Source organism: Numida meleagris, chromosome 4, assembly GCF_002078875.1.
Source record: "Numida meleagris isolate 19003 breed g44 Domestic line chromosome 4, NumMel1.0, whole genome shotgun sequence".
Lineage (NCBI taxonomy): Eukaryota > Metazoa > Chordata > Aves > Galliformes > Numididae > Numida > Numida meleagris.
In genome coordinates, this window is record NC_034412.1 from 4,342,996 (window position 1) to 4,367,725 (window position 24,730).

The 24,730-nt window shown below is 51.7% G+C and overlaps 2 protein-coding genes across 2 annotated transcripts; one reads left to right on the forward strand and one right to left on the reverse strand.

Moving 5' to 3' along the window:
• On the forward strand, window positions 603–9,665 carry CLDN11 (claudin 11). The gene is made up of 3 exons (XM_021395026.1): window positions 603–974; window positions 2,973–3,137; window positions 8,589–9,665. Exons 1-3 carry the CDS (start codon window positions 749–751, stop codon window positions 8,819–8,821), a joined length of 624 nt encoding a protein of 207 aa, XP_021250701.1. The 5' UTR covers window positions 603–748; the 3' UTR covers window positions 8,822–9,665.
• Window positions 11,294–24,473, reverse strand: SLC7A14 (solute carrier family 7 member 14). The gene is made up of 7 exons (XM_021396826.1): window positions 24,086–24,473; window positions 21,093–21,329; window positions 19,883–20,100; window positions 18,034–18,180; window positions 17,381–17,589; window positions 16,379–17,256; window positions 11,294–14,435 (listed from the first exon to the last, which is right to left on the reverse strand). Exons 1-7 carry the CDS (start codon window positions 24,387–24,389, stop codon window positions 14,113–14,115), a joined length of 2,316 nt encoding a protein of 771 aa, XP_021252501.1. The 5' UTR covers window positions 24,390–24,473; the 3' UTR covers window positions 11,294–14,112.

The following is a 24,730-nucleotide window of genomic DNA, read 5'->3' on the forward strand; positions in this document are numbered from 1 at the left end:
CGCCGGGCTCTGCTGCGTGCTCCCAAAAGCGCACCAGCGCTTCCCTGAGAGACGGCGGGGGCAATGCATTAACTCCACCTGCAGCTCCTCCTCGACGGAACCGACGGGCGGTGCGGACGCGGCTTCCCGCTGCAGTGCCGCCGCTGCCCACCAGCGGTCCCCCCGCGCCGCAGCGCCCCGGCCACGGCATCGCACGGCTGCGGTCCCGTCACGAGGCGGTGCCCGCGGGGATCCCGGTGCCGCGGGGCCGTGCGAGCAGTTTTTTTCCGACGTTTCGAAGCGAACCGATCCTCGTTCCGCGCGTGCGCCGAGCAGCCCGTTCTGAGTGCCAGCAGTTACCTCGGGTAACCGTCCCGCGCGCTTCCTGCCCTATTTACCCCCGGGGAGATGGCAGCGGGACCGCTGCGGCTCGGGAGCGCCGCTGTGCTGCACCCCCGGGCCGCGTCTCGGGGGCCGGGCCGCCCGCCCCGCTCCGGCTGCTCGCCGCACGCCCCGCAGCCCGGCCCCGTGACGGAGGGGCGAGTTGGGGCTCCCCCTCGCTCCTCCCACGGAGCGGGGCCGGAGGCAGCGCTGACCCCTCCCAGGGGCAGAGGCCGCCCAGTGCCGCCCGGTGCAGCTCGGGGACCTCTCCCAGCGGCTCCAGTCCCGGCTGCTCGCGGCTCCCAGCGGCTCCGGGTCCCAACCCGCTCCTCGCCTCCTCTCCCAGCCCCGCGCTCCCCGTCCCAACCCGCGAGCCCGGCGCGTCGACATGGTGGCCACCTGCCTGCACCTGGCCGGGTTTGTCTGCAGCTTCATCGGGTGGATCGGGGTGGTGGTGGCCACCGCCACCAACGACTGGGTGGTGACCTGCGGCTACACCATCACCACCTGCCGCAAAATGGACGAGCTGGGCTCCAAGGGGCTGTGGGCGGACTGCGTCATGGCGACGGGCCTCTACCACTGCAAGCCGCTGGTGGACATCCTCATCCTGCCAGGTACGCTCCCCGGCCGTCCCCGCACCCACACAGCGAGGCTGTGCCCCATTGCTGGCTGGTCGGTGGTGGAGCTCCATCTGCTCCATCAGCGTGGGAGACGGTCCCTTAAATACGCCAAAGGACGGAGTGATGTCTCCTAACACGCTGCTCGTTGACTTACACCTGGTTTAACTGTATTTGGGCACGGCGTTTATCTCTGGCTATTAAAGTCTGCTTATTCTACTGATCATCGCTCTTAACAAACACTTGCTGTTCCTTTCCCGTCTCACCCCCAGACTGCGCTGCAAAACCTACTCTCTTCTATCTCAGTGCTCTTTGTATTTCAGCTTTGCCTCGAGATGATGATGAAACGCTAAAAATTTGAAGGATCTGTTCCTTAAAATGATGTTGAGAACAATGAATCTTGCGGCTTCTATTATTAATGCAGCTGTGGCTTCTAATCATTTGGAAGTTTGTCATCGGTTTTGATGGTCCTGTGCTTCCCCAGTGCTCTAACACACAGCAGAGCTCTTACACGTAGTTGTGTCTGCTCACTGCATAATCTGCCTGGGTCCTTTCCAATCGTAAAGCATTTACTTTACTGCACTGAAGTGTATCTCCAGTAAGAATGCATCTTTGGGGCTAACTGAACCTGCCAAGGTCTGCGTGTGCTCTTGTCCCTGTAGTTTAGCTCATTACTTTAGTTCATTATTTCACCTTTTTCAATTGTTGTTAACTCTCTGGTGTTTTTTTGCTCTGTGTCATTTTAGATTGCGCCTCATCAGGGTGCCCCTTCCAAAGCCGTCGGGGTAGACATAGACGTTCCTTGTTTTTTGTTCGTTTTTCCCTTCTTTATCTGTTTTAAATTGTTGTGGAAACGACTCCACGGTGGTTAGAGAGCTCACTTCTGAAGTTCCCTCTGATACAATGCCCAACCCCTGTTACACAGAGGTTGGCGGTGCTGGACCTCTCAGACCAGCTCTTGTTCTCCTGTCAGTCCTTAGAGTCCAGTAGATTTGCCTTCCTTATAGCTGCTGCTGTTCAGTGGGATCCAGCACAGCAGGCAGGAAAGTGGCTTATCTTGAAGAAACGTGATTTAAACTCGATAAATGAGAAAATCAGGTGTTCCCCCAACAGAAAGCAATGTTTCTCTGCAGCAGAAGCAGATCACAAAGCGAGATCCCTCTGCCCATAACCGCTCTGAGCCCCTTGGCTGCCCGTGAGATCCCTCCTGGTCCCCTCCCTCTGACTGAAGTGTGTTCGGAGCCCTCCACCGAGCCAAGTCCTGAAACTGACGCGTTTGTGTCTTCTTTGTGTGCTTGTTTGGTTGGGATCGGTTACGCAGAGGCCACGCTGGGCATTGCCATCTCCTTTGTTTAGGGTCTCCCTTTCTGCCCTCAGCTCCTTAGGGAGCTTTTTTTGTTCAGTTTCCTCTTGAGAAAACAAGGAAATATTTGTTACGTGCAGAATCTGTTTTTTTTCAGGAAGAGTGAAGTCCTCAGTGTCTGCACGACGGTGAGACTTGCTTGGGGCCTGTTTGCAGCCGTGCAGCCCCACGGCCCCGCTGTTCCTGGCAGCTCCGTGCTACTTGCAGGGCAGGAGGGCTGTGGTGGTGATGAAAGCCCGGGGCACCCCGTGGTGTCCTCAGGGGCCTGAGGAATAGTGTGGCTGCTCTGAGGCTGAAAAGATTTAGGAATACCCCCTGCCAGCTGCTTCACTCGCTGCCCTATTTCCCAGCTCTATGATTTCCCAACGTCTTGCTGGGAAGACGTTGTGTATTCCTCACGCCATGGGAAGTGTTGGCCTTGCACACCCCATGTGCACCACTGACCCCTGTGCTGCACTCTCAGCCTCATGCGTGCCGGGTATTTGCTTACACAAAGGATTACACAGAACCACAGAATCCATCTCCCGCACTCTGTGAAGGTGTAGGGAGCTCATCGGACAGCAATGTTTGCCCAAAGTTCTCTTCCTTTTGAGCCACATAACCCAAATCCTGTGTCCTCACCCCACCCGCAGGCTACGTCCAGGCGTGCCGAGCGCTGATGATCGCCGCCTCCGTGCTGGGCCTCCCCGCCATCTTCCTGCTGATCACCGTGCTGCCCTGCATCCGTATGGGCCACGAGCCTGGCGCTGCCAAGTACCGCCGCTCCCAGCTGGGGGGGATCCTCATCATCCTCCTGGGTAAGGCACGCCGGGGCCTCCTCCGGTTTGGGATGGCGTGGTGTGAGCCGGGAGGGGAAACCTGCAGGCGATGGGTGCTGCTCCTTTGGGACATCAGCAAGGAGGAGGCCAGGCCCTGGGGAGGCGCGGCCCTGTGCCTCCTGCCAGCCTTGTCCTTGGGATTTCTTCCCGTCCGTGGAGCCCGCGGAGGAGATTGTTTTGTGCAGCTCAGCCTGTGAAGCTCATTGTCCCCAACACGGCACCTGCGTGTTCTTGAGGCCTCGTCACCCCAGCCACAGGCTGCGGGGCCTTGTTTTCACCCGTCTGCTTGGCAGAGGAGGGGGCAGAGGGAGAGTGGCCTCTTTGTGTGGCTCTGCTGCTCGCTGGCAGCCAGCGCTGACATCACCCTGCTCCTCTTTCTTCTGCTTCTCCTTAGGTTTTTTTTCAAGTGGGCACCACATGGAGCTGCATGTCCCCAGCTGGGGAGGCGTGGGGACAAGGAGGGATGGAGCCCTGGGTGGCAGATCCCTTCATACTCAGATGGGAGGTCCCCACCACCCAGCTTTGTCACACCTACCATTCTACCAATTTTTATAATACTGAAACAAGTGAGATGGGGGTTGGTCTCTTCTCCCAGTGGTAGGACCAGAGGAGATTCAGGTTGGATATTAGGAAACGTTTCTTCTGATAAAGAGTGGTGGTGCATTGGCACAGGCTGCCCAGGCAGTGGTGGAGTCACCGTCCCTGGAGCTGTTCAGAGCCGTGGGGATGTGGCGCTGAGGGACGTGGGCAGTGGGCATGGGGGGATGTGCTGGGGTTGGGCTTGGTGGTCTTAGGGGTCTTTTCCAACGTTTATGATTCTGTATCTTTCTCTCACAAGGTTCCTGCACCAGTGAGGAACAGTTAGGATGAGTCAGTATGTCTGAAATCTAAGTAAGACTGAGACCAAGGAGGGCATCCAATAGCTGTAGGCTTTAAGGGGCTGTTGCCACAGCTGGAAATCCTAACATCAGCTCTATGGGGCCTGCTTAGGACATCCCATCAGGAGCAGTCGCACTGGAGAGCTCTGGGAATGCATCCCTCATCCCTGTCCTGAAACCTCGAGTCACAGATCCGGGCTTGGCAGTGAACGAAAGGGTTTTTTCATGCTGTCAGTGACACTGTAGCAACAGGAGAGTCTGTTCTGCTGGTATCTCTGGTCTGGGAGATGGGGGAGTCCCAGCAGAGCTGCACTTTTTAGCAAACATATGGAAAATGTTAGTTTGGGGCAACGAGAGCTGTGCTGTAGACCAGCTCCATTTTACATGGCTGAGAGCACTGCCTCTAAATCTGCTTTGCAGTGGGGCAGCAGGATAGCAGGAGCAGCAGACATGGCAGTAACTACAGTGAGTCACACTGCGTGAGAACAAGTGAAAGCCCAGAGCCCTGTGGGGGTGAAGCAGGGCTTTGGGGTCTGGTCCTGCAGACACTGGCCAGGTGTAAGGCCAGTGAGAAGATACAACAAGGATGAAGGCCAGCAGGTGCACTTTGGGTCAGGTTTGGCCTTCTTGCTGATCTTCACCCCTGTGTGATCTGGGCTGTGCCGGAGCTGGGCACTGATAAAGGGTGAAGATGTTTCTTTGGCTCTTAAACTTTTCACAAAAAATAACCAAGCCACATTTTTTTTGTGCAACCCCCCGTTTTTTTTTTTTTGTTTTTTTTTCCAGGCTGGTTAGCAAGTAAGTCTCCTTGGGAGGAGAGTAATGCACAGAGCTTGGGACTTTGACATTATTTAAGCTGATTAATGATCTGTTGTTGGAAAAATGAAGTGTTACCATTCCAGAGCATTCAATAAGTATGAATATTGGGCCTCAGAAAACATAATGCTGGCTTAAAAGTCTTTCTGTCATGGGCTGTTCTTATTTATGCTCTGTCCACTGAACCCTTACTCATGGGTTTCTGTGTTTATCCCCCCAATGTCAAGACTTGAGCACGACTCCCAGAGGTCTGGTTAGAAGAAAACAAATCCAGACCCACAAACTCTGCAGATATATCGAGTGGGGATGCGATCATGGGAGCTGTCCCCGTGGCAAACATTGCGTGCTGCTCAGGGAGGGGATGGCATTTAGCACTGAAATTGTTAAAAAAGAAAGAAGGGGTTGAAACACAGTGTGGAACCAGGAAAAAAAAAATAGAGAGAAAAAAATAGTTGAAAACTCGCCAGGAAAACAACGGGCTCAGATATTCCATTGATTTTCCTGTCCACTGATAATAGCAGGCTGCAGAGTGCAACATGTGTGCACACCCTCCTATCCTGCATGCTGATGTATTTATGTCTTTGCTTGATCCTATCTGACCAAGGGAATTGATTTATGGCTGCACACAACTATTGGTGATGGTTTGCTCTGTGCTGCTATGAAAACATGTCCTGTGTGGTGTTGATGGAAAAACCCATCCCGTCCCGTATTGTTGGTGCTAATTCGAGGGACCCCTTGCTGGTACCCAAGCGATCATCTTCCCATGGGGAAGTGAGGGACCTGAGGATGACAAACAGATGGAAAACACGTTAGTTACTGGGATTTACCACTGCTAGCTGGCCATATTAGCTATTGTCTTCTAAATAGATGATATCAATAGGTTCCTCTGCATGTTGCTTTCTCTCAGAGGACTCTATCCCAAGAAAGCCAGGGTTTGAAAGTGCTTTTTTCTTTTGTTTTTTTTTTTTTTTCTTCTGAGGAGCTGTGGACACTAAGAGACCACGCTGTAAATCATGCTGCTCCCCCTAGAAGAAATCACGGAATCTCTGAAAAACTTTGGTTTGGAAAAGACCTTCAAGTCCAACCAGTAGATTACAGTGACACCCAAGCTATGGCTTGCACTGCAGTACTTGTGTGTTCCCCATGGGCAGGTGGCTCAGGGCAGGAGAGAAAGCAGAATCTAAACACGTACATAACCTGCATAAAACGACTTTGTGCTTTGGGAGGGCAGACTGTGAACATTTATCAGAGGATTGAGTGCTGCTCTGTGGTGCTGTTCTGCTGGGATGACTTGGGTGAGATTTATTTGGGTGACCAGGATGAAGTTTGCCTTAAAGAGAGAAAACAAAAATCACATCTATGATTTCATTCTGCACGTCCAACTGCTTGGAAGGAGAAATCTTGCCAACAGGTTGGCAGCCCAGAGTAATTGCAGTTAGCTGTGGAAGTGAAGCATTCTTCCTTCTGCAGATAACATGGAACTTCTGTTAGGGGATTTGGCAGGGACTTTGTGTGCCATCAGCCAGAGCAGTAGTGTACCCCAGCACCTTTTGGCCTCAAGTTGTATCAGAGGAGGTTCTGGTTGGATATTAGGAAAAACTTCTCAGTAGAAGTGGTGATGCATTGGCACAGGCTGCCCAGGGAGTGGTGGAGTCACCGTCCCTGGAGGAATTCCAGAACTGTGGGGATGTGGCACTGAGGGATGTGGTCAGTAGGCAATACTGGTGGTAGGTGGATGGCTGAACTAGATGATCTTTGAGGTCTTTTCCAGCCTTAATAATTCTATTTGAGCTTCTACCACTGGATTAAACCATGCTCGTGATGGCAAAATTCAGCTCCACGGATCAGATGCGCAGTCAGAAGGAATTGGGACCTGTGGGGATGTGGGGTGCAGGGACAGGTGGTGCCAATGGCGATGATGTGGTAGAAGCCTCCAGGACTCGAGCTGCTCCTCTTGCTTTCTGCCAGACTGCGCTGACTGCGGCAGCCATCCCAGTGCGTTCCTCCTCCCCGCTGGGATCGCCGGCAGCTGCAGCCCCGCGCAGCCCTTGGCCGGCCTTCCAGCTTTCGAGCATTGTCAGCACAATGATAAGGTGGTGCTACATGCGGCTGCCCCACGGGCACAAGAGATGCCATTGTCCCGGTGTCCCCGAGAGCTCCCCTTGGCCCAACGCAAGCGTTGTCCTTGCCGCTGCGCCGGGGGGGAGGGTCCGAGGGGATAAGGCTCTTACAGTCTATGGACACCAATATATATATATATATTTACTGTGGACAGAAGAAGAAAAGATGATTGTGTCCTTTCGGACAACAAAGCGGCTTTATGCTGGAGCCCATTAGAATGCTTTGCAGATTCCTGTCCGACCCCTCTCTGTTTGGAGGCTCATGAGCTGCGGCAGGGGCAGCCCTCCTTCCCCACAGCCCCCTCCCAGAGCCGCAGGGCCCTTGCTTTGAGGAGGCCCCAAGTCATTGCTGGCTTCATTAGCATCCTCCAAACGTTCTTCTCTTTTCCATAAGAAAATATTTTTTCTCATAATAACCGCAGCGATCGAGGATGGGCTTTCTGCTGAACGGGCCAGCAGCAATGGTTTGTTTTCTGCTTTAACCAAACAATTTTATTTTTTTCTCTGCCCCTTTTTTCCCCCTCTTGCAACCTTAACTTTTTGACACCACCTCCAGATATCTCTTAGTTGCGGTCGGCGGAGATCTGTAGCGCTGCCACAGCCCTGTTATTGTTTTGCTCCGATTCTCTGATAGCCACAAGGATGGAGTCCTGCACAGCTTGTCCCGGAGGCAAGTCAATATTGACGGATTCATTCCTCTCAGATGTGCGGTCCATAAAGGGGTATTGTTTTAGGACCCGCTCCTGGAGGTGGTTAACGCCGTCGGCTCTGCTGCCTGTGGGGCTGTGCAGGGTGAGGGCAGGGAGCGGGGTGACACCAGGAGAACGCAGGGGTGGATTTTTGCATGGAAATCTTCACCTCGCTGCTCCACCGCTGCCTTCCTGCTTTCGTGGAAAAACCTGGAGCAAAACTTGAAGCCCTCAGCAGTCGTGTGCTCTGTGGGCTCCGGCTGAACACTGTGCTCCCTCCGACTCATTTCTGTAGGTCTCTGGGAAGCCTTGCTGCATTGTCCCCACCACCTGACCCTGTTTTCCATAGGGAAGAGGAATCCACTTTCCCGCTGACTCTGAGTTGAGGTTTTACTGCCTCTCCGATGCGTGAGGCTTCTGTGGTCTTCTGCTCTCAGCTCCTCCTAAACTCACAACTCTCCAGAGCATCAGTTTCAGGGCTGACTTTCATTCTTCACCCTTAGAGAGATCTCTAGGGAACAAATCTGCTTCCTTTATAATACCTCAGGTTGTGCCAAGCAGCGATTGCTCTGCTCCTTGTTGCCGATCCTTCCCCACCTCTCCCAGCTCAGGCATCCCCACCCCCCTCCTGCTCTGGCATCAGGAGTCCTGAAGCCAATGCTGTTGGGTTCCCCATGGGATCAGCACGGGGTTGGGCTCCTCACCATCCTCCAGAGGAAATACAAGCTGCAGGAGACTAACTCCAAGCTGCCCGCTGTCTTGCGAGGCCAAGGAAAGATGATGGATGCTCCATCCCCTGGGCTTGCTGGGTATCCCTCTGGTCCCACGCTCAGTGTCGAGTTGACGGACTGGATGATCATAGAGGTCTTTTCCAGCCCAACTGATTCAATGATTCTGTGACTGGCTCTTCCCCTCCTGTCTCCCCAGCCATGTGTGGCGTGGTGGCCACCATCTGGTTCCCTGTCTGCGCCCACCGCGAAACCACCATCATGAGCTTCGGCTACTCCCTGTACACGGGCTGGATCGGCTCTGCCCTCTGCCTCTTCGGCGGCTGCATCATCGTCTGCTGCTCGGGGGATGCTCAGACCTTCGGAGAGAACCGCTTCTACTACGCCTCGGGCTCCAGCTCCCCCACCCACGCTAAGAGCGCCCACGTCTGAGGTCCCACACCCAGTGGGTCCGCGCGCAATGGGTTCGCTTCTCCTGGCGCTCGCTGCTGTCGTGCTCCCAGGGAAGGTTTTAAAACAGCAAGCGCCCGGCAGTCCCAAGTGTTGTTGTCCCCCCTGTTGTCCCCTTCTCTAGAAAACAAGCCCCAGCCCCCACTCCCAGCTGTTTCACCCTCCCCATCCTCCTACCCCAGGGGTGGTGTGTGGGCCTCAGGTGGGTTTGGGGGGTTTTATTTTACTGCTCACCAAGAGAGCTTAAAGCAACAAAGCAGATGCGAGAGGCACTTCCCTGTTGCTGAGGACTCCAGCACATCCCCATTTGCTTTCCCATCCCCAAGGTCACTGCTCTGGCATGGTCTGGGAACAAGGGCTGAGGGAGGCTGCACCCTCCCAGCGAGCAAATGTTTCAGAACAGTAGGGGATTTTTTCTGCCTTTCTCTGTAAATACTTTTGTATGGGTTTGATCGTTTTAGTAACAGTGTTTCCCCCACTCCCCCAGTCATCAGTATGAAGGAAACAGAACCCAAAGGTCCTAACGCCGTGATAAATAACAGTGTCTGTATATAGTTCCAATGACTCTGGGGGCTCTAATCCCCACACTCTTTTTTTAGTGTTTGTTTTTTTTTTCCTTTGTACAGATCAGCTACTAAAAATGTATTTTTACATTTACATTTGCTTTCATCCCATAAATCTGTGTTCACCGTTAAGTAGCACGTTTTTAACACACAGTTACACTGCCACAAAGCAATTCTGGTGAATACTGATGATGCCTTTGTACTTCAACTGAAATACTGTACAATAAATAACAGAGTATCTGCGGCTCTGCCTTCTCCTTTTCCTTCCTTCCTGTGTGCTTCCATAGCTAGCTTTTCCATGACGCAGTTTCCTAATGATTTTGAAGGTTTTTTTAAAGCAATTTGGGATGAGTAGTTCTGCTCTGTTGCAGACTGAAGGTTGCCTTTGGTTTTGGGAGAATATTCAAAACCCAGGTAACCTTCCTGCATGGAGCCAACTGCAGCCTTGGGCGCTGTTCCTTGCCCCAGGGTAGGGACTTGTGGCATTTTTCCCATCCAGGAGACTTGGAAACCCATTGGAGAAGTCCAAAATCTTGTTGCTCTGAACTCAAGTTCGAGTCTGCTCTGGGGTCATCACTCTCATTGATTAAAACCACGCAAGATCAAGATCCAGCTCTGCCCTTACTAGAGGCCGTAGCAATTTAATTACGGTGATACCAAGCCCCATCTGTTCCTGGGGCTGTTAACTCACTCCACATAATTGGTGCACGCTTCAGCCCTGGGAAGAGAGGAGTGGCTGCTGTGCAAGGGAAGAGCCCAGGGCTGTGTGCAGGAGGGGAGAGAGTGGCAGAAGCGAAGATCCCACCAGGAGATTTGGGGTGGTCGGGAGGGATCTGGAAACAGGGCAGTAGGACAAGTCTTGGTGTGTTGGCGTGGGCCCATTCATCCATTAGGATCCATGGTCTGCTTTGGTGGGGGAACCCAACCAGGGGCAAGGATGCTGCAGCTCCACACATTGCCCCTGACAGATGTGAGGCCAAGATGGGAGCATTTAAAAGGAGAGAATGAGGATGGCTGCGCTCCCCCGGGATAGCACGGAGATAAGGACCCACGCCCCAGAGCTCGTCCTCCTGCTCCAGCACACAGCATCTTCCCTGAGCTCCAGCAGCCCTGGAGGCACAGCCCAGGGCTCTGCAGGACACTTGTGCCCATGACATCACGGCAGGGCACAGTTGGTCGTTGTGCGCGCAGCAGGGGCGCGTCAGTGCTGCCATTGATGCGCGGGTGCCAGCTTGTGCGGGCGGCGGAGATTGTGGATTGTGCACCCATCAGCCCCGGGGCTGGTGGCAGAGAGGGAGCCCTCGGGGCAGGATCCCACTGCAATGCTGCGGGAAGCTCAGAAAATCCCAGCAGGAGGAAGGTGTTGGATCCTATGGGGAAGGAAGCCTTGCCAGGCAGCACTTGGGGTATTTTTTTCCTTTTTTTAGGCTGCAAATTGACATTTTCAGGCACACGGGGCTGGTGCTCGGCTCCTTGCCTTTCCTGTGCCCTACCCAGGGTAACAGGCACCGATTGCCCCAAAATATCCCCTGGAGCTCTCCAGATCCCAGGCTGCTGAGTTGGGCTGGCAACGGCATGGCCAGCTCTCGACAGCTTTTAGTGCTCATCACACCAAAGTCTCAACATTGAATCAAACATAACTGGAACACAACGAGCTGCTCCGCACCACGCCTGGCATCAGCGATGGAGTGGTGGCTGCTCTGTGGTCACCCCAACTTGGGGGTGGTCCCCCACGTCCCAGCAGAGCCCTCCCTGGGTCAGCGCCCACCGCCTCCCATTGCAGTGCATCCCCATCATTGTGCCACCAGGAGCACCCCCATGTTGTGCTGCAATAGTCAACCTGTGGCCACCGGCTCTCATTTCTTCTTTATTTCTTTTTTTATTTATTGTGTAAACGGATAACCACTTTTTTTTTTTTTTTTTTTTTTCACAACAGTGCAAGTGAATACCAAAGTCAGCCCGTTGAACTGCATCTTCTACAAAGGAAATTTTGAAGCATTTAAGGCAAAATTTTTTTCATTTCTGTCTTCCATTTAACATTGAAAAAACATTGGACTTTTGGGTACCGATGAGCTTAACAAAACTTATATGGGAAAATTCTTTTTCTGTTTTTATTTATTTATTTATTTATTTATTCTTTCATTTAAAAGATTTACATTACTATGGAAGTTGGTGCTAAGACAGATCTGTCTCTGACTTCCTTTAAAAATCCATTAGTTCCTGTTCATTTGTCTGTTTGTTGTAATGTAAAGGCACACAATAAAGCTTTATGCATTTATTAAAATATACAGATTTTGGTAAATTTAGATTTCTTTCTTAGTATCTTGATAATATATATATATTATATATATAGTTTTCAACAACACAATCGTCTGAAAATAAAATTCACTCCATAATATATCTGCATATTCTTTTCTTTCTCATGACACACTACAAGACCCCATTGTACAATGCACCAATGGGCTTCTGGAAACCACAAAAATAAAACAAAATAATTTAACAAACTCTTTTAACAAATACACCAATTTCATACCAGAACTGCAGAGAACTGTTACACCAGAAAGTACCATCTGCAAAAAAAGCAAGATCTACATCAGAAAGACCAAAAACAAAACGAGAGGAGTGAGGATCATTTACAAGCTGGGGCTGTGACACCGGCATCGCTCGGGGTGTGAGCTCTCTGCTGCGTGGAGGAGTCGTGCTGAGTTGTGTTGCTGTGGTCACAACCTGCAGAGGGACCAAGATCTCATGGGTTGTTCTGGGGGATGTGAGGTATTTCTGCTCCATCCGGACCATGCTTTGGGCTCCAGCAATGGGATGCCGGCTCGTGGCATGGAGTGGGACAGCGGTGGTGCTGGCAATGCTCTTTTGTAATGTGGTGGCTGTGTGAAAATCTCCCATTAGGGCATGGAGAAATATTTGGGTCACAGCAACGCTTGTGCCAGCTTCCTGGCCCCTCTCAGCACCCCAAACTGCCCCTAGGACAGTGCTGCCCAGAGGTGAGGGACTAAATGAGCTTTGCTGGTGGCCCTGGGAATGTGGGCAGCCATCCTGCCCTGCTTCCCTGGGAATGGATGAGGGTGGGATGGAGGTGGGGAAGGGACAGGGAAGGGATAGGAAAAGGACAGAGAAGGAATGAGGAAAGGTGGATGGCTACAGGGGAACCACAGCAGCCAAAGGCCCCGCTCAACACGCTGATCCAGTGACAGGTGCCTACACACGCCAAAGAGCAAGGGATCAGGCTCTCACCAAATGATACTCAGATGGACATGACAACACACACTGGTACTGCAAACTGCTCTGTAGCAAGAGATTAAGGCTGCAAAAGGAATAACAGGCTTCAACTCAGCATGGTACTTGGGCACATGTTTGTGATTCGGCAGATGCCTAAATACCGTGCGGAAGCAGAAGGGCGATGACCACCCCATGGTTTAGTATGAGAGCTGGTAGGAAAACAGCAACAATCTTTATCCCTGAAAGCATAAAGCCAGACCTGCAAGGTGCCATCTCTCCTGGGTATCTCTAAGGCATCCTTGAGGGGAGCAGCGGGGCACAAGTGACAACCACGAGGGCTTCAGTACCACTGGGGATAGGTGCATAGGACAGCTCCCCGAGTGGGTTGATAGAGCTTATGTGCATCGTGGCAGCTTTTGGGTGGTATGCTCTTGGATTTCTGCTTATAGAAGTGTAGCAAAAGTGGGCAGCAAAGGGGGATCCAGAGTGAAGCTTAACACGTCCATTTACCAAACCCTTGCACCCATCCTGAAGCCCTCCCAGTCACTCCTTGTGGTTTCACATTAGAAGTGTCTCTAGAACAAGCAACATTTTGGTATCTTTTCACACAGTATCCACCAAGCCAAGGTTAGAAACAGCATGGAGGCCAGAATGAGTGCTGGGATGTGCCTACAGTAGTTCAGAAACAATGGGCTGGCTGGTTTGGGAAAGACATGAAGTGGTGGGAGCAGCATCCAGTCCAACCTCGGGGACACTGTGTGGGGCTCGCTGACCGCTTGCACAAGGCTAAGTCAGGTGTGATCTGAAACGGGGTCAAGCTCAGATTTGGGATGCTTGGCTACGCCAGGATTTCAGGATTTATTTGAGACTGTCTAGAGCAGTGTAAGACATGGACTAATATTAAATCCTGGTATTTAGGACCTTGTTGTTCAGGGCCTGGGGACCAGCACAGGGTGGCCCTGTTGCATACACTTAGTGCTGGAACATCCATGAAAACGCCAAGTGATGGGGCCAACATCCTGCTCTGAGCCATCCCCTTGCATGAGGCTGGTCCACTTTCGTGTCCTACCTGCCTGTCCCTCTGGCTAAGCTATCACTGCTGGGTGGTTCGAGGAAAAAGCGCACTTGCTAAGAAAGAGCCAAACACACGAGAGTGGCCATAGGGTGACTATTCCCTGGGGAAAACCCATCTCATCCCCCCCATGCGGCTCCTTCCACCTCTCAGAGCCCCCTCAGTTTGGCACGTCTCCCACTGGGCGCCAACCAGGGCTCGGCGGGTACCGGGGCTCCAGCATTCCCTGGCGTGGGACCCAGCTGGCAAAGCCCTCGGGTGGGTTTGGTTTGGGGTCGGCAGCGGTCGCAGTGCGTGACCCAAGGACCGGAGGTGACGGGGTGGTGGTGGAGGACGGGACGGGGCAGGGAAGCCGCAGGCCCTTCCTGGCTGGCTGGCAGCACGGCGTCCCCCTGCTCGCCCCACTACTCGGGTGAGTAGTCCAACTCGTCGTTGGCGATGAGGGCCTCCGAGGGCGGTTTGTGCCTGCCCTTGCTTTTCGATCTGCTACTCGTCCGATGGCTTTCCTTTGCTCCCGCCATTTGCTGGTATGAGAAGCCCTTGTCCTCAGGAGGGCCCCAGTCTGGGTAGCTCTCACCCTCGGTGGCGTAGGAGAAGCCGTCGTCCACAGAGAAGGGGTCAACATCCACGTCGTAGCGCTGGTAGGTGCTCTGGTGGAGGGCCTCCTCGCGGGCGCTGATCTCCAGCGTGCTGTTCCACATCCCGTAGCCGAAGTAAATGAGCAGACCTGGGGTGAGCGAGAGTGAGAGGCTGTTGGGGAGGGCAGCGCCGCACCATCGCTCCCCTCCTGGCCCACACCGTGCCCCAAAGCCACACCTGTCCCCGCAGCCCATGCCAGCATCCAGCCTCCTCCTGCTCAGTGCCAGTTGGCTCGAGCTGGTGAGGGCTCAATCTGAGTAAATATTTTTTGCCTTTATTTTTAAGCTAATGCATGTTTTCACTGATGTCTGGTCTTCAAACCAGCGGAGTGCGTGTTTCCAGTGTGTGACCAGGGAGCACTGTGTTTAAAACATCAGCTGGGATGGCTGCTTAAACGTGTGACTGTGCCATCTGCAGCCTTGGTGGGAAAGCAGCTCCCAGTAGACTTATCCTGGCCTCCTGTGCTGGAAGCCCACATTTCCACCCAGGCAGCCTCCCAGCCATCCTTTTCCCTCTGGTATTTTCTAATGCTCTCAGTGTCTCTCCTGCCAGTACCCACAGCCCTGCGTGCCCTAGGGTGGTCAGGCTGAGTACATTTGGCACTCAGCCCCAAAATCCTGTCCTCCTCCTTCACTTGTCAGTTTCATTTCACATTCTCCCCCCAGCCCTGCCTGATCTCACCTTCCCAATTCCTACAGGAAGACTGGTGAGGTCTGTCACACATCAGCAGGGTGACCTCATTGCCATTGCTGGCACCTGACAAGGTGTTAGATGTGCACACAGGTGCAAAGATTAATCACAGCAGACTGATTTGCTGCTCTGAAGCCACTTTCCTTCCAAAGGACAGGTGAAAGGGCTTTCCCTTGATCTGCTCCTTCACTTATTGGCTGAGTGAGCTAGAAAAACACTGAGCATGTCCTCTCTAGCCCAAAGGCTGTATGTGGCTGCTTAGTAGCTCAGTTTGGGGCTCAGAGATGGCGCTTTCTGTGGGGCCTCAGGAATTACCTGTGAGAGCTGCCTGCCTCCCCCATCCTTACTGTGAAGCAAGAGAGGATATGGCAGCGTGGAGGAAGAAAGCTGATAGCAATCTCCCCCTAAGGGCTGGAAACTGTGGAACTGTTCTGGCAGTAGCTTATGGGAGGCAGCAGCTGCTTCCAACTTTTGCATCAGTTCACTTTCACACCTTCCCAATGGGAAGAGAAGCTCCTGAGGTGTTTGGCCAGAGGTGGCCGTTCTGGGTGCTGGCACCAAAGTTCGGGGTCTGCTGTCTGCAGCTGGGCCTCTGGGGACTATTGCAATATTTGTGTATTGCAATAATATGGCTTCTATTTCTCCCTAAGGAGTCCTTGGTTCTGGTATTCCTTGTTGCTTCAGTTTTCTGTAGTCTGCACTTGGGAGCCTTCAGGAGGAGCTATTAGAGCTACTCTTTCTCTCTTGGGTTTTTGGAGGATGGGAATTGAAATGTAAAGCAAAGGAAATTATGGACATATCAGGCTGCTGGATACATGCCAGGAAGACTAAATTTGGCCCAAATATTCACGACATATCCTATGTGTTCTGAGAACCACCTGCCACAAAATGAAGGGCTCTGGTCAAGAATAGGAGCTGGAGCCCACAGTTCCTGCTCCTCCCAGAATTGTTAGGGTTGGACAGCTCTGCATTTTAGAAGTGTGGTGCTGAAATCTTGGTGTGGGCTGCTGAACGAGCTCCAGTGGGTGAAATAGCAAGAAGCAGGCAGCTTTCTGTGGGAAACCCACCTACTTGGCATCAGAAGACTCATCAAAACAGTCACCTTTGCATGAAGAAGTTTGCTTCCATCAAACTGACACTTTTCTGGAGGTGTAATTTTTCAGTTAGCTGTAGTCTGGGGGCTTGATTAGCTGAGATTTCTAAGAACTTCAGCATAATGAGGAGCCAGTGCGAAGGACTGGGTATCCCAGCTGAAAAAGCGTTACCCTCAGCACTAATTGGTGAAGTTGCTATTACCACCCTTTCAAAACAGGGTCAGCAATAAAATAATCTGGGACTCACCCACAAAACACCAGACGGCAAATCGGATCCACGTGACTGTGGAGAGCTTCAGCATGAGATAGATATTCACCAGCATGGCGAACGCGGGGACGAAGGGGAGGCAGGGAGCCATGTAGGGCAGCTTCTTGGGGTTCTCTGGCTGCTGCAAGATGACAAACACCAGCACGACGATGAGCAGGATCATCAGCACAACAAGGAGAATGGCCCACCAGCTCTGCTCGTAGATGTAGTCTGAGCCGAAAATAATGAAGGAGCAGAAGATGAACATCAGGACGAAGAGCAGGAGCACGCAGGTGGTGACCGTGTGGCCGGTGGCTACTGTGGGCCGATCCATCTTCCCTGGCAGCCCCAGGTGGATCCGCATGGTGTAGTAGCGAGGGCCGATCAGCTTCTTCAGCTTGATGAGGTAGATGTTCTCAGACTCGTCCGCCTCAATCCCCGAGGTCATGTCGACTGTGCCGTAATTGGGGTGATTCACATTGTAGGTGGATTTATCAGATTTCCCAATGAGCATCTCGTTGTCCCCCAGCGATGGCAGATTTTTTGCCCCACACGTGTTGGTTGGTGGGCCTGTGAACTCCTCTCCTTCACTGCCTGGGGAGCAAGCTTCCTTCTCACAGTCAGCCAGGATACCCTCCTTCTTCTTGGTGTGCTCCTCAGAGAGGAACTTGACGAAGCCATCGATGTCACTCTCGGGCTGGTACCGGAGGAGCAGAACACAGACGGACACCAGAGTGTAGGCGAGCAGCGTGCCAATGGACATCATTTCTATCAGGTCCCGCAGGCTGACCAGCAAGGAGAGCAGCGCTGCGAGGAACCCAGAGACAATACAAGCCACTACTGGAGTTTCTGTGTAAGAACTGACATGGGACAAAAACCTGCAGCAAGAAAACAATTGGAGAAGGTTAAAATTGCAGATTGCAGTGGCTGCCTGTTGTAATAGTCCATACCTGGCTGGAAGGGCAAAAGAGAAAGCCAAATGCTAGCACTTGCATGACTGACCTGAAGAGCAGCCCGTCGCCGGCCATGGCGTATATGACTCTCGGCATTGGGAAGAGGGAGCCCAGCAAGCTGACGGTCAGGCCGGCCACAGACCCAATGGCAACGATGAACTTGGCTGCGTAGAAGCCACGTGCCACAAACATTTCCATCAGTGGGGACTCTGTGTCGATGGCATCATACGGCACCATCAGCGTGAGGATGATGCTCACCTGGGGAAGGTAAGATGAGTAGGATGCAGGGTCAGCTGCTGCTGAGGACTTGCAGTTACAGGGGCTGCTTCTCAAGGGTGGGAAACCCGCAAAAAATTGAGTCTGGTTGGAACTGTATCCTTACATCCCCTGTGGAGGGGATGTAAAATGCAGAGGTTTGGGCTGTATGTGATTTACTATGGAGTGGTTAATCCAGAGGTTCTGCCACCTAGGTGTCTGCCACCCTAAAGCAACAAGGACATACCTCGACCTGAAATTCCTGAGTACAGACATGCATTTACTGGGTGCAGGGAGACTGGACAGGCTATGGCCATCCATGTGTGTCCTGCCCCACAGAACCATGCTTGCTTCAACCTCTCCCAGACCCACAGTGGATGGCTGTATGTGTTTAGCTAGTATGTTTGGACATGTATTCATATATATGCATATGTAGCTGCTACTTACGGACACGTATGCTGTCAAGCACGCAACGAGCGAGGCCGTGATGGCGTAGGGGATGGAGGTGTTGGGGCTCTTTGCTTCTTCTCCCGTGGTAGCGATGATGTCAAAGCCAATGAACGCATAGAAACACGTTGCTGCCCCTTTGAGCACCTGCGCAGAGGACCCAGTGTCTCAGTGCCAAGAGAGTGGCTGGCACCCAATTGGGAACAAGTGATCATGCAAAACCATGTTGTACGTATTTTGCTTGCACTGGGCTGTGGGGTTAGGGTTGTGTGGAGGCACAGAAAACACTATGGATCCTGAGGGCATTGACTGACACCCCATCATTCTACCCCATACCCATTTGTATTAGTTGAGATTTGTAGCATGTTCACATATTTCATGTTAGTAGGGCTTCTCATCGGGCAGCAAGATCTCCCAGCAGAGGAAGGAGAACAGAGCACGGACATTCAGACGTGCACCACTGTCCAAACAACCTCTGCTTTGCTTGGAAGCTGCAGACAGGTTGGAATACTTGGAAGAGGAATTATTTGTACTGCTTATTTTATTATGTTTTTTCTTAATGTACAATATTAGCATGGACGTTTATAAGAAACAAACACTGAAGCTGGCTAAAGACTGAGTAGCTGTAAGGAAAGAACTAATTTGTAGTTGCAAAACCCTTGCATGCATCTGGCTAGCTGGGTGTTGCGTGTCCATCACATTTATCTCAGTTCTCCAGTGATGGAGCACACAGGAAAATTCACCTCTTTCAGGGGACAGTCTGTAATTCACTTTTCAAAGTATCCCTGTGCTCCTGGGGATCTTGAGCTTGTGCTGTGGTGGATTAACTTCTACAAACAATTCCAGAGAGAAACAGCCCCCTGAAAACCATAGGAAGACCCTATTGTTTTTCATGTGCTTTGGATAATGTATCTTTTAAAACTATGTGTTTTTGCCAAGAGAGATTTGGAGGGTTGAGATGGAATGAAACAGCTATTTCCTGCACTCTTTTTTTTCTTTCCTATTTGATGGCAGAGAAAGCCAGGTACCATCCAAAGGTAAATTTGACCGCTGCTCTTAAATGGGCCGGAGCGCTCTGCTCCTCACTGCCATGCTGTGGCAGAGAAATGCTGATTTACAGAGGTGGAGGGATAGCATGTCCGCTTGGGACCCTTTCAGCAATCAAGATTTTTGGTTTACTTTAATTTCTTGCTTATTTTTCTGCACAAAATCCCAATGGAGTCGAGCAGTGTAAATCTGAGAAATTATCTTGGGCTTAGGCCAGCTGAGATATTTTCAGTCTCTGTTCATCCTTGGATAAAAACCAGTGCAAGCAAGCTAAAAAAGCCAAATATGTCCAAATTCTCAGTAAGCTTTGAGGGAACATCCATAAAATAAGCACTGGCAGGTGGCATTATGAAGTGCTCAAAACAAATGCTTGAGAACATTGTTATTGAAAAGCAGCCAATGTAAGTATCTCCCCCTCTGCAGGGGATGGGCTGGATCCTCCCGAGCCCTTCCTTGGACAGCCATCGGATTTTGCTGCCGTGAGCCTGATGATGAGTGACAGTTCCTGGTGTATGCTTTCACATGCAATTTGGCTCTCCAGGAGGGCATCTAGGAAAAGGACTGGGATTATTCTAAGAGCGGCAGGAGATACAGGCAAAGCATCACCATGCCCCTCAGGTTTGTCGGAGTGAGGAGGGATGGGCCCAAGCTGGGAGCTGGAGGCCTCTGGCCAAAGTGGGATGAAGTGAGCAGGGCTGGGACCTGAGGAGTGAAGTGGAAGCAGGGGCTGCACACCACGAGTAAAGCTGAACACAAAGCGGGGGGTGGCACTGTGTGGTCCACCATGCCACACATGACTTACCCCTGGCCATCCAAATGGCAGGAATTGCCCTTCAGACCAGTTGTCACTTTTGATGAAGAAGAGCCCGGCAATCATGATGAAGACCCAGACTGCCAGGTTAATGATGTTGAGCACGTTGTTCAGTCCCACCGAGTTCTTCACGCCCATGGCCACGATGATGGTGACAATGATGGCAATGACCAGGGCAAGAAGGTCAGGGTACGACTCCTCTCCTTTCCCTGGGTAAGAGAAAAGAGACACATAGTTCATCCGTAGCTACAGAAAGTCTCTCCAGAAACTCCATGGAGGCTTATAAGCCTTACAAAGGGGGAGATTTAGTCTGGATATAAGGACAAAATTTTTTATACTGAGGGTGGTGAGACACTTGCACAGGTTGCCCAGAGAGGTGGGGGGTGCCCCATCCCTGCACACACCCAAGGGCAGGCCGGCCAGGGCTCTGAGCACCTGATGGAGCTGTGGATGTCCCTGTTTGTTGCAGGGGGATTGGGCTAGATGACCATTCCCACACAAGAGATTCTATGACTCCATGGAAATGCTTTTCAGACCCTGAAGTTTTGCAGAACTCCTTGTTCTCATTGCAAAGCTGGTCTCCAGGTGACTGTGGCACTGCAAGGTAAAGCTCTTTTATTGAGGTGATAAATCCTGATGCCTCAAGACACTGTCAGGAGTTTTTGGAGAGCAGAAAACAAATGATCATGCCCCAGTTTGCATCATGTGTACTTGCTAAGTACTAATTAAAAGTCAATCAAACATTAAATTTTCACAACAGAGCTACAGGGCAGCTCACTGTTGTTACTGATAAGAGCTGTGGGCTGTTGCTGGTCACAGAACCATCACAGCACTGAGCTTCTACGTGTCAGTACTGCAGGCACTCCCTAAAATTTCTGTGTGGGTTTTAATGGGGCTGAGCAGGGCAGAGTGTTCCTCTGCTATTGTTTCCTTCTGACATTGAAATAACTTTCCAGGGTTCTGTTCTGCTAAATGCTGGCTTGGTCTAGAGAGGCTCAAAGTATTGGGATCATGTATCCCTGCCCCTAGAACCCAGACTCTGAACCAGATGCAAAGTACCAGAGGCAGACGGATGGTAAATAATGAATGAAGCCTAATATCCATGTCTGACTTCTGATGAGCTTCCAATTGCGTTTCAGGCCCTAATTAATGGAGGAAGGTCTGCACAACAAGACACGCATGTCTCCAGCCCGATTCTCACCGAGCCCGTTCAGTGTCCCAACACTGCTGATCATCCAGCGGCTGATGGTGTGGTTGGCCAGTGAGTCGAACATGCTGCTGAGGGCACTGGCACCTGCGGCCGTGCCAATCAGGTACTCCAGGATGAGGTTCCAGCCAATGAAGAACGCCACAAATTCCCCCACCGTCACGTAGCTGTAGGTGTAGGCAGAGCCCGTGGTCTTGGGGACCCGCACGCCAAACTCAGCGTAGCAAACACCTGTTTGGAAAACATATATATATGAAATTCATCCACAGAGAGCAGCACTGGGCAGTGTGGTGGTGTGGTTGTGGCGGCCCTGTTTCCATACGGTAGTTTTGATGGTGATAGATGTTTCTTCTTCATCTGACAGTGATGCTAATGTGATTTGTGCCATTTGCTCCTGCGATGCTTTGCATCTATTCTGGGTCACTACTGTGCAGATGCGGGGATGAGCACCTCCCTGATCATCTTGCTCTCGTTCTGCCCATGCCAGACGAGTTTGAAGCCATCTCACAGAGAGAACTAAGTTATTTTAAGACTTACATGTTGCTTGGAGATCTCATTCTGAGGAGGAATTGCAAAACTGTTTTTGTAAAGAAGAAAAGAAAGGTGAAAAGCATGTGGCTGGATTTCAGTGGGATTTAATGCTTTCCAGACTCTTTTTGTACTTACTACTTCATGGTACTTTTCAATAAAATCCTGATCCCGACACACTGCTGTCTTAAAACAACCGTCAGATTTTATTTAGTAGTCATAGATGGACTTAGTCAGTAATTGCCAGAGTGTTGGTCAGGGTAAGTGCTGACAGGACCATGTTGGTGGGGTCTCTGTCCCTGGCTGCAGTTTTCAACAGGACTCTTCAAAACTGGATTAGAGCTGGCCCAGCTACGAGAGCAACAAGACATCCCAATCATCCAGCCCCACACAGTCAGTATTCAAAGCTGATTAAAAATGCATGCATTCCACAAAGGTAAGGCATTCGCGGATAACTGCAGGCCTGAATGATTTATGAAACAGGTTATCTGGTGGGGACAAGTATCTGGTTTCTGCCTTTGATAGCTTTAAAAATCATATAATCTTTCTTGGCAGCTCTACTTTTAGCCAATGACAAGATAAGGCTTAAAGAGGATTGTTATTGATGCAGAGCGATAATGGCAGAGCAGAGACTTTTATATGTAGAAAATGTTTGAGTTTTCAATTACGCTACAGGGATCCCAAAATAGAAGAGTAATTTTTTCCCTATACATTGGATATTGCAACTTATAGGGTATATCTGCTTTAGATTTCAGCGTATATTAAGAAAATGCAAGATGCAAGACCTGCTGTACATCCCTGGCTGCCACTGAGTTAATAGCAGGTGGCATTAATCAGGCCATCTTAATGCACGGTGCTACAGGTCCTCCAGCAGAAGTGGAGTTCACAGCACTTCCCTCTGTATGTACTGCTTAAAAAGGAAGATGACAAAACTTATTAGGGCACAGGTTTTATCTTACTAACCTCAGCTCTATCTGTAGTGAAATAGTAATAATAGAACTGCAGAACTGAATGTTACTCTGTGCATAGGGCTGTGACACACTCACAATGCCATTGAACTCAGTGGCACATTCATTCACCAAAATGATTCCCAAATCTCTGTGGAACTGGGACCTTGCAACACTGCTAAGTTCCATCTCTTCTTTGCAGGGGCTTTTGATGCAAAAGAAACCCAGACCTCCATGAACCACTGCTGCTTCTGGCCCCATCCCACCTCAGCCACATCTGAGCACTGCAGCCACTGTCAGTGCTGGCACTCTGGAAGGAGCATTTACAGCCAAAAACCCTGGGCTAATTTGTAGGTAATGGGCTCTGAGTTGGTGACCAAGGGTGAGCACAGGTGATATGGACGGCTGCCTTAGCTGCGAGACGAAGGAGCTCTTTAAAATCCACCCATGCACACTTGCGAGATGTGAAGTGATAGCCAAAATCCCCACTGCAGCCCGTCCAGCTCCCAGCCCTTGCTGGGTTTCACTTGCCAAAAATGCGCTGCTGTTACAAACAACAGCAGTGTCGACGATGAAGCAAGGAAGTGGCCAAGGAGATAATGAAAACACCGCATCCTTGGGAAAACACTTTCCCAGGGCTACGCAAGCAGGGGGGAGATGAAAGCAGGGCTGGGAGCGGCAGGGCTGTGGGGCTGGCAGGAGCTCCCTGCTGCGGGGCAGGGCCCACGGCTTGGGGGATAACGGCTCTTTCTGGGGATGATGTGTTTTCTCAGAGCAGACCCACCCAGGCTGCTCCACTTCACTTGGTTTGCATCACAAAATGGGTGGTGGGGAATGATAAAAGCACAATAATCCAAGGACTCGTAAAGTAGAGTCAGGTCATTCCTGTCCCGTATTGAAGTCCTTTGCCACCGAGTCAGGTTTCCTTGCCCAGCCCACACACGCAAGCTGGATTGCCAGACTGACACAGCATGCAAAGTCCTGTGAGCAGGGAGAGCGAGGACATCGCATCATCGTGTTAGCGCTGATCTGGAAAGGACAAGTACTGGCTTATGTGGAAACCGCAGCTCAGGCCATATGCTCAGCTGGGTTCACAGGAGGCGATGGAATTCACTGACTTTTCACTAAAATATATAATTCCTCCCTCTCCGCACATTGCTTTGCTTGCTTTGTTTTTTTGGAAATTCAAAGAGTGATCCTGAGTGAAGGGGAGCCAGTAACAACAGCTCCAAAGGTAGCAGAGGGGTTGCTAGGCTCGGCCCCACCTGCAGGAAGCCATTGGCATGCTGGCTCCTCATAGCTGGGCACCCATCCAGGTGGGCAACCCCAGTGTGAAAGGGGCTTTCGGTATAAGGAGACATCATTGCCCTTCCGTGCTGCGTGTGTCCTGGGTGCCATCATGTTGTGGAAGTCCCCAGTGTCACTAGACCAGCGCTGGCCATTGGCATGTTGTCCACAAAGGTAGCCAGAGGGGGTCCCAGACCTCCCTCAAAACCCAGTGGAAGGACTCACCTGACAAGATGGAGGCGACAGCAGCGATGATAAAGGACACGATGACGCCAGGCCCCGCCATCTCCTTGGCCACCAGGCCGGACACCACGTACATACCGGTGCCCACGCAGCTGCCAACACCAAGGGAGATGAGGTCGAGCGTGGTGAGGACCTTGGCCAGCCGGGCGCCCTGGCCTCCTGCTGTCCCTGTGCCCTCCAGCATCGACTCCACAGGCTTGGTGCGTAGGACGCGGGAGCGCAGAGCGTGGCCTGCAGCCCCCCATGGCACCCGCCGTGGGTCCAGGCGTGACAGGAGGCCGCTCATGGCTGCCACTGGGCTTGGCTTGGGCGTCCCAGGCTGAATCTGTGCTCAGGGCTGTGGCCGCATCGCCAGTTCTCTAGTGGTGGCAACCCAGCTGTAAGAAAGAGAAAAGGCCTCACAACGTGCGTTTGAGCTGAAACGCTGATGCTGTCCCAAGGGGGTAAGTTATTGATATCATCCCATACACAGCAGGGACCTGAAACCTTCTGAGTGCCCAACCAATACCAAAAACCCTCCTGTGCAACCATGAGGAGCTGAGGCACCAGCACAGCAGGTCAGCTCTCTGAATACTTTGAAATGTTGCTTCCTGAAGCCCGTCTGCTCTACACAGTGATTACATCTTC